Source organism: Eriocheir sinensis, chromosome 58 (assembly GCF_024679095.1).
Source record: "Eriocheir sinensis breed Jianghai 21 chromosome 58, ASM2467909v1, whole genome shotgun sequence".
Taxonomy (NCBI): domain Eukaryota; kingdom Metazoa; phylum Arthropoda; class Malacostraca; order Decapoda; family Varunidae; genus Eriocheir; species Eriocheir sinensis.
In genome coordinates this window covers 3,492,669-3,502,677 of record NC_066566.1, presented here as the reverse complement: position 1 = coordinate 3,502,677, position 10,009 = coordinate 3,492,669, and the positions used below count along the sequence as shown (strand labels likewise).

General features: G+C 45.1%; 1 protein-coding gene across 6 annotated transcripts in view; it reads right to left on the bottom strand.

The window, feature by feature from the left end:
- The window catches only part of LOC126985045 (transient-receptor-potential-like protein), a 104,909-nt gene that overhangs the window by 26,355 nt on the left and 68,545 nt on the right, over positions 1–10,009 (bottom strand). For 4 of the 6 annotated variants that reach the window (XR_007738284.1, XM_050839315.1, XM_050839320.1 and 1 more), the window contains exons 10-13: positions 8,530–8,690; positions 7,756–7,916; positions 6,749–6,902; positions 4,179–4,211 (exon numbers count right to left, since the gene is read on the bottom strand). Coding sequence is in view for 5 of the 6 variants with exons in the window: in XM_050839315.1 (XP_050695272.1) it covers positions 4,179–4,211; positions 6,749–6,902; positions 7,756–7,916; positions 8,530–8,690 (509 nt within the window). In the remaining variant the exon portion in view is untranslated. The remainder of the gene's footprint in view (positions 1–4,178; positions 4,212–6,748; positions 6,903–7,755; positions 7,917–8,529; positions 8,691–10,009) is intronic. The other 2 variants (XM_050839318.1, XM_050839316.1) reach the window with 1 other exon arrangement.

Sequence of the window (10,009 nt, the reverse complement as noted above, 5' to 3'; positions counted from 1 at the left end):
TGGTGATGAAGAAGAGGAAGACAAAGATGAAGGAGAAGAAGAAATCAAGATGGAGATGAAGAAGAGAAAGACAAAGATGAAGGAGAAGAAGAAATGAAGATGGTGATGAAGAAGAGGAAGACAAAGATGAAGGAGAAGAAGAAATGAAGATGGTGATGAAGAAGAGGAAGACAAAGATGAAGGAGAAGGACAAGAACAGGAACGAAAACAAGAATAAGAACGAGAACGAAAACGAGAACGTGAAAAAGAAGAAAGAAAACAATAATGATAATAATAATAATAATAATAATAATAATAATAATAGGAAAAAGGCGAAAAAAGAAGGTAGTAAAGAAAAAGTAAGAAAAAAAGAGGAAAAGACGAATGGAAATGAAAAACAAGAAGGAAAAGAAGAAAAATAAAAAAGTAAACACACACACAAAAAAAAAACGAAAGCAGGAAAAGAGAAGGAAGAAGAAAGAAACAAGAAATAAACAAGAACGCAAACAAGCAGAGAAAGAAACGAAAATTAAGTTAGAAGAAAAGAAGAAAGAAAAAAATATGAAACAGAAGTAGATGTAAAGAAAACGAGGGAAGAGAAAGCGAAGGAAGCAGAGACATATAAGGCGAAAAGTTGAAGGAATAAAAAGACGAGGGGAAGAGGAAAATGGGAGTTTGGGAATTAGAAGAGAGGGTCGAGGAGAGGTTGTGATGATGTGGTAAGAGGGTCACGTAAGGAAGGAAGGAAGGGAGAAAGAAGGGAAGGGAGGAAAGATTGAAGGCAGGAGATTTGTCATGAGTGAGAGGAACAATCAAACCTTCTTAGGGAGAGAGAGGATGAAGGGGAAACAAATGTATAATTAAACTCTGACAAAAAAGCAAGGTCACAACACAGAGGAGATCATCATAACTAACCACACTTTCTCTGACTTAAACCAAAGAAAAAAAAAAGTCATGCACAGTCGTATCATGAGGGATGTTAAGTACCTATGTGAAATCCTGGAACATAGCGTGTGTATAGAAGAGGTTTTAATTGGTCGAAAGTTTTGTTCAGTGACACGGTATAACACACACACACACACACACACACACACACACACACACACACACACACACACACACACACACACTTCTGAAGCCAAACTAAGCCATTCTCTTTTACCCAACTTTTTTTTTTAACGTCTAACTTCACTGAAACACCATCATCATCATCACTACCACCCTCATCACCATCCTCATCATCATCACCCAAACACTACCTCTTCCTCTCTCTCTTCCCTCTCTCCTTTCTGCCCTCCTGCTGTCCTGTTTCCTCTTTGAAGCTTCGCAGGAGAGTTGAGGCTTCGTGGGGGAGGGAGGTCATATTGAGCGTCCATGGGCGTGTGGGAGGAGGAGGAGGAGGAGGAGGGCAGGAAGGGGAACAAACGAAGGGGGAGTGGTGGAGGAGAGGGGATTGATGGGGAGGTTGTGAGGGAGGAAGAGAGCGGAGTAGTGGCAGCATGGGGGCAGAGGAAACTGGGGAGGGGGGCGCTGAAGGGGGTGAGGTGGGGAGGGGCATCGAGGGGATAAAGGAGGCTGGGGAGGGGGGTGAGGGGGGGACAGTGAGAGGGGGTAGGGGCATCGAAAGGGACAAAGAAGACATGGGAGGGGGGGCACTGAACGGGGGGGGTGATGGTGGGGTTCTGTTGGGGGAGGAGGGGGGGGAAGGGGCAGTGAAGGGAGAAACAAAACTAAGGGAAGGGGGGCGCTGAAGGGGAGGGGTGATGGAGGGGTGAAGGGGAGGTTAAACTCGGGCTCTCGCTGCGGGGGTTGACTGGGGACGAAATAGCTTCACCCCAGGAAGAAAGGTAGATGGGTAGATAGATAGATAGAGAGAGAGATAGAACGGGGAAAATGGAATATCAAAGAGACACTCAAATGGACTCTCTCTCTCTCTCTCTCTCTCTCTATCTATCTATCTATCTATCTTTATCTCTACTTTATACTTTGATTCATTTTATTGTTATTATTTTTATTATTCTATTTAATTATTTAGTACCATAACCTGAAGTATGAGACGATGAGATAATTGACAACACATTAAGAAACACGGCATCAACAGGTTATCTTGTATCTTTTTTTTTCATTGATATTTCTCCCTTACTCAAAAAAAAAAAAAAAATCACACAAATTACCGAAAGAATTCCTTGGTCACGTGTTCTGATTAGCGTTCTGGTTATGTATCCCGGTGCACCTTTGTTAAGTAACTCTCCTATTTCAGCCATTCGCCACTAGGATTATTTTGCTTTATATATCTGCATTTATTTATTTTTCGTAGCTTGGTTTCCATCGTACCAAGAATTGTCACGGGGAGGCCTATGGGGAAGGATAACAGGGAGGGAGGCTTTTAATTATATGCATTTTGCTTTTACAATTATTCAGTTTTGACTTTTTATTTTTATTTTTGTTGCCATTTTTCTATCTTACCAAAAATTGTCAAGGGGAGGTTGATGGAGAAGGATGATGAGGAGGCTTAATTATATGCATTTGCTTCTATAATTATTCTGTTTTTATTTTTTATTTATTTTAATGGCTATTTTTCTATCGTGCTACCAAAAGTTGTCAAAAGTGAGGCTGATGGGGAAGATATCTAAATGGGGAGGCTTCTTGTCAAATGCACTTTCCTCTATTTTTATTGTTTTCTTTCCCCTCCTTTTTTTTACCTATTTCTATCGTACCAAGATATGTCACGGGAAGGCTTATGGGAGAGGTTAATGGGGGGGGGGGGGGCACTCTATATCATTACTTCTCTATCTTCTTTTAAACATGCCACTCCCCTTTCTGCCTAATATCAGCGCATGGGTTTGTGTGTACAGTGAACGGAACCATCCTGGAAGAGTAGGCCCTCGTGACCCCGCCCTGCACGTCTCGCCCTTTGATGGCTCTCCGGGAACTTTGTGCTCACTGTGTTGGCATTGTTGGGACGCAGGAGGGAGGCGAAGAGGAGGAGGAAGAGGAAGAGGAGGAGCGGCAGGAGGAGAAGAAGAAAAAGGAGAGGAAGGCAGATTAGCAGGAAAGGGAAAGGTTATTGGGGAGGAAAGGGTAGGAGGAGGAGGAGGAGGAAGAGACTATATACAGGTCACTTGGCTCTATAAAGGGAAATAAACAATAAAAGAAAGTGTGTGTGTGTGTGTGTGTGTGTGTGTGTGTGTGTGTGTGTGTGTGTGTATGACCTGTTACGTACTTGTAGTGGTGGTGGTGGTGGTGGTGGAAGAAGTTATCACAGTGGTGTCCAACATTTACAGACTATAATACATTTGGTGATGGTGGTGTTGATGGAGGTGGTAGTAGTAGTAGTAGTAGTAGTAGTAGTAGTAGTAGTAGTAGTAGTAGTAGGTGATGATAATAGTAGTAGCGGTAGTAATAGTAGTAGAAGAAGTAGTAGTAATAGTAGTAGTAGTAGTAGTAGTAGTTAGTAGTAGTAGTAGTAGTAGAGATGATAGTGATGATGATTGGAGCAGTTATGAGTAGTGATGGTGAGGGAAATAAGCAGGCAATATGAAAATGGTGAAAGTGTGGTGATGGTGAGGTCAGAGATGGTGAAGGTGGTGGCGGTGATGGTGAGGGTAACTCTATAACCAACAACACCGAGTACAGTAATTACAGTGATGATGCAGAAACTAGTTGATGGTGAAGATAATGGAACGCCCAATAATCGAAGGAGGAGGACGAGCTACGATGATAGTGACAGTGATGATGATGATGATGATGATGATGATGAGGAGGAGGAGGAGGAGGAGATGTAGCTGCGGCGATAGTAAACAGTGATAGTGTCAATGAAAATGATGATGGTGAATAGAAACTGCAATGATAATGAACGATAGTGACAATGAAAGCGAGAAGGAAGAGAAGGAGGAGGAGAAGCTGCAGGGATAGTGACTGTGATAAGATACAATGAAAATGAGGATGAGAAGGGAGAGGAGCTACGATGTGGTGATAGTGACTGACAATGAAAAAATACCCACTACTACTAAACAAGACCCGTAAACGTTGCATCGAAAAAAAAATATATATACATGACAACACAATCTTTTCCCTCTACGCATTGTGAAAAGTGATATGGTGAGTGACTTCTACCGCGAGTGAAAGTGAAAGTGACCCGTGACAGCAGCTAAGGTGAAGGTGACAACACAATCAACTCGTCACCATCAAGCACTCACGTTTGGAAGCCTCCCCTGTACTCCCCTGCGTCACTGTGGGAGATGAAAACACACGTGATGGGAGACAGACAGGTAAACAGGTAAGCTCGTGCCCTAACGTTGCACAGACAAATAGACTTAGTGAGGAGTTAGTTAGTTAGTCAGGTAGGTAGGGAAGTATGGAGGGAGGGAAGGAGGGAGGGAGATAGGTAAATAGGTAAGGTTTTAAATAACTGCCTCAACGTTGCATAGGCGCACAGACGTGATAGGCAAGTGGGTAGGAAGGTACGGAAGAGGCCAGGTAGGTATGTAGGTGGGTAAGTTTCTAGACAGCTGCCTCAACACGGCGTAGACAAACATTACCAATAACAATAAAATGCTTCCAGGAGGACATTCAAGGTCGTATTATGAGAGAGTTCATAGCCCAAGAACACCTATTGGACAAGGCTTTCGTAGGGGTTTTGGGCATTTCCAGGACCAGTTTTATGGCCCTGGTGGTAGTTTGACCCTTCCTCCGTACAATGAACCTGAAGAAACACTCATTAGAACCCGAATGACCCCCTCTTTGACCTTTAGAAATAGCTGATGTGAGAACCGGGAGTGTCTTAAAATACCCGCTTCAGAATCACCAAGAAGGAAGTTCCATTAGGCTTTAACAGAGAGAACATCAACCGTCGTGAACAGTGATTGGCAAGGTTCTTTTTTTTTTGCCCGTGAACAGCCTCCTCCGATGTGAAATACCAAGAAATGAACTTAGAACTGTCCTTTTCAGCGTAAGACTCCGTGAAAGGGATAACCTAGACAATGCGGTGTTGAAATGTGATCAAAGTTCCTCAAAAAAAAAGTTAAGCATTGCCTCTTGAAAATCAATTAGTCGTATCTGGCCTTTCTTTATCGACAACTCTATATGACATGAAAAATAACACACTTTTCTTGGCATTATCCTCGTTGACGTGCGATACTAAAACATTGCAAACACTCTCTTGAAATATTCTGTAGAGTCGGGGCAGATGTCCAAGGGGAGCAATATTCGAGGGGACAGTTATCAGAGGGCAAATATCCGAATTCCAGGGACGAAGGTAGAAGGGTCACTGCATTGGAGGTAGGTGTGTGGGGGAAGAGGGAGAAGAGGCGACGGACAGGTGGGTGTGTAGGTAGGTAGGAGGGTAGATAGGGAGGCAAGTGGACAAATAGGTAGGTCGGTAGATAGGTAGATACATAGAGAGATACGTTAGCAAGGTATATAGATAGGTTGGTAGATTACTAAATGAATTGTGTGCTTGTTGGTGTGTGTGTGTGTGTGTGTGTGTGTGTGTGTGTGTGTGTGTTAGGTACTGTAGATGGGTCACTGCACTTGGTCTGTTTGTGTGTGGGAGGAAGGGAGTATAAGGGGAGGGGAGGAGGGGAGTGTAGGGGAGGAAGGGAGAAGGGAAGTGCAGGGAAAGGGGAGGGGATAGGGGAGTGTAGGGGAGAGTGCAGGGCTTGCCTTCATGTGACCTCTGACCTTAATATACTATGGGGTGAATATCCCATGTGGGTCAACCACCACCACCACCACCACCACCACCACCACCACTGCCACCACCACCACCACCACCACCACCACCACCACCACCACCACCACCACCACTGCCACCACCACCACCACCACCACCACCACCACCACTGCCACCACCACCACCACCACGTTCATCATCATTTCTCTAATTATTCCTCCTCCTCCTCCTCCTCATCCTGCCTCACCTTTCTCTCTCTCTCTCTCTCTCTCTCTCTCTCTCTCTCTCCATTAATTAATTTTTTTCTTACCTCCTCTTTTCCTTCCTCCCCCTCTTGCTCTTTCTCTTCCTTTCTTCCTATCTCCTCCTCCTCCTCCTCCTCCTCCTCCTCCTCCTCCTCCTCCTAAGAGTAAACCTGCTTTGCACAATAATACACATGACAAGGACCAACACACACACACACACACACACACACACACACACACACACACACACACACACACACACACACACACACACGTTATGCATCGTTTCATTCTACTTCAATTCTCATTTACGTTTATTGTACACCATTTCACCTTCCTCCTCCTCCTCCTCCTCCTCGTCCCTCTTTCAACTTCCTCCATCATCACAGTCTCACAATCTCCTTCCTTTGTTTTTCCTTCCATCGTCATCAGATTGTCGTACTCAGCCTCTTCTGTTTTCCGATTTCCGACCTTAAAAGTGTCTCTTCCACCCCCAAAACTAGCTTCATATAAAATTATCGATAAAATAGTTAATTATTGGTGTTTCTTGGCAACATTTATGGGCCAGAAACGGGTAAATACGCGGCTCTGTGTACGACAATCTGGCAACGGTGTGCGGTGTGGCCCTATGTGTGCCTCATAGTTAAAGGGAGAACATTGAATACTACCGTGTCTTTATATATAGACCCGTTATTCACTGATCCTTTACTACTGCCTCGCTTCTCTCGTCTCCGTTATCCCGTAAGGTGTGTCTGGGTGTGGCTCTGTGTTCACTTAATACTACTACCTCGCTTCTCTTCTCTCCGTTCTCCCGTAAGGTGTATCTGGGTATCCCTTTGTGTTTACTTACGTGTTGAAGGCGTCGGATCCCGTGTGGCAGGCGTAATCCACCGAGGTCGAGTTGCAGGAGGCGGCGGGGGAGTCGTAGTACCAGTAGAGTTGGTTGAGGCCGCAGGCGAAGCTCGTCAGGACCAGGAAGAAGATGAACAGGAACTTAGCGATGTCTGGACGGCGAGGAGAAGGGAAGAGAGGGAAGGGTGTTGGTACGAGGGACCTTTCTTTCATCTCTCATCTTTCTTCTGTCTATCCTTCTTTCCTCATGCTCTCCACTCTTACATTCTTCCTCTCCCCTTCCTCCTCTTTCTCACCCATTTTTATCGCCTCCCCAGAATCCTCACACACGCCCCCTCTCTCTTTCCCTACTTAGAATCCTTAAACACATCCTTCTCATCTTTCCTCTCTCTATCCTTCTTTCCTCATACTCTCCAATCTTACATTCTTCCTCTCCCCCTTCCTCCTCTTCCTTACAATCCACTTACATGCTAATCTTTTTTCTTCCATCTCTCTTTCATTCTCTCTTTCTCTCTATCCCATATTCCTCATTCCCCTCAATCTTACATTCTTCCTCTCCCTTTCCTTCTCTTCCTCACGATCCACTTACATGCTAATCCATTTTTTAGCCTCCCCAGAATCCTTCCACACGTCCTCTGTCTTTCCCTACTTAGAATCCTTACACATCCTTCTCCTTCTTCTCTGCCTCCTTCTCCTTTCTCCTCCTCTTCCCCACACTCGTCACCCACATCCTTCTCACCTCTTCCCAAACCCACATCCTCTCCCCATGATCCTACACGCCTCAGCCCTTCCTATTTTCCCCTCCCCACTCAATCCTCAACGCCACTCCTCCGCCACTCCCCCATCCCCACACCGTCTATTCCCATATCATCAATCCCACACTCTCCTCTCGTAACCCTCTCTTAAGATGTTCCACACTTGCTATCTTCTCTCCCAACACCTCATAGTCCTTTTGCCTTCCCCTTCTAACTAACTAATCTCCTTCCCCCCACCCCCACCCCTCACCTATGATCATGCAGCCGAGGGAGATCTGCAGCGGGCCGAGGTGAGGGTTGGTCTGGAACAGGTAGATGATGCGGGCGAAGGAGAAGACGTTGGCCACCGCAAACACTCCTTCGGCGATGAGGGTCGGATCGTTGGCGGGCCACTGGGCTCTCGGTACCTCTCTGGCGTGGGGGAGGAAGGACGGGAGGATGGGTGATGGTAGTAGTTGTAGTGGTAGTGCAAATGGTGGTGATGGTAGTAGTAGTGGTTGTAATGGTAGTAGTGGTAGTAGTTGTTTTAAGTTTTGATATTGTGATTTGTGGTATTTTTTGGAGTCTTATAATCAGAACACACACAGAAACACATAAACATACACACAAACTTCCTCCCTACACACACACACACACACACACACACACACACACACACACACACACACACACACACACACACACACACACACACACACACACACACAGACCCTCATCCTACACACACATACAAATAACCCATACACATCCCCCCAATACCCCCAACACACACACAAACATACTACCCCCCCCACCTCCCCACTCACCTTTTCACCCCCAGCACACACCTGTAACACCCCCTCCCAACACTCACCTGGGGCCGTACTTGTTGGTGGTGATGTGGACGAAGCCCCCAACACACACACACACACACACACACACACACACACACACACACACACACACACACAAACATACTACCCCCCACCTCCCCACTCACCTTTTCATCCCCAGCACACCTGTAACACCCCCTCCCAACACTCACCTGGGGCCGTACTTGTTGGTGGTGATCTGTACGAAGGCAACGGCCCGCAGACTGAAGGTGCAGAGGTAGAGGGAGAGCATGATGAAGTCCAGCCAGTTCCACCATTGCCTGATGTACGCCGTCAGCCCCTCCTCCCATAGCTGCTTGCACTCCGCCCACACCTGGTGACGGGGAGGTTGATTGACGGGTGAATACCTATACCTGTACCTGGTGTTTTTTTAATTTTTTCTTTCGTGTTTGCATTCTGATTACACCTGTCTTTCCACACCTGGTGACGGGGAGGTTGATTGACGGGTGAATACATATACCTCTAACCTAACTTAACCTAACCTTTACCTAACCCTAACCTAACCTAACCTAACCTAACCCTAACTTAACCTAACCTAACCCTAACTTAACCTAACCATAACCTAACCATAACCTAACCTAACCCTAACTTAACCTAACCTAACCCTAACTTAACCTAACTTAACCCTAACTTAACCTAACCTAACCCTAACTTAACCTAACCTAACCCTAACTTAACCTAACCTAACCTAACCTAACCTAACCTAACCATAACCTAACCATAACCTAACCTAACCCTAACTTAACCTAACCTAACCCTAACTTAACCTAACCTAACCCTAACTTAATGTACCTGGTGTTTTATTTTATTATTTTAGTATTTGCATTCTGTTTACACCTGTTAAAGACGAGGTTAGTTGATTTACTTTACCTTGTGTCTAATTTCGTATTTTTATTTGTCTGGTTATATTTTTTGGATATTTGTTTTTTTCGTCTATTTTGCGTTTATTTTTTTTTATTTGTTTTATGTCTGATTTTCGATTTTCTTTATTTCGCGTTTTTTTTCTCTGTTTCGCATTTTTGTTTTGCGTCTTTATTTAATTATCGCTTCTTTATTGTGTCTCTTTATTTAGCGTCTATTTTTTGCGTCTATTATTGCGTCTTACTTTATTTTGCGTCCACATTTTACGTTTGCCTCTCGTTTTTATCCTCTACCTCCTTCACGCCGTCTTAATTTCTGTCTGCCTGTCTGTCTGTGTGTCCGTAACTGCACGTGTCTCTCTGTGTCTGTCTGTCTTTCGAGTCCATCTTTACTCCTCTTCGTATTTCGCTTTTTCTTTCATCTCATCTCCCTGTTCCTTCGCGGCCCTTCCTTGTTTAGCTTCATCATATTTACTCGCCCATCCATCTCGTCTCGTTCTTATTTTCTGCTTCCTTGACCTTCACTTCCCTTCCTCCTCCTCGTCTTCGTCATCCATTCATCCATCCATCCATCCATCCCTCTCGTCTCATTCTTATTTCCTGCTTACTTGGCCTTCACCTCCCTTCCTCGTCCTCGTCTTCGTCATCCATCCATCCATACATCCTGTCTCAGTCTTTTATCCTGCATGCTTGGCCTTCACTTCCCTTCCTCCTCCTCGTCCTCGTCATCCATTCATCCTTTCATCCAGTTTGAGTTTTGCCGTTCCTTCTG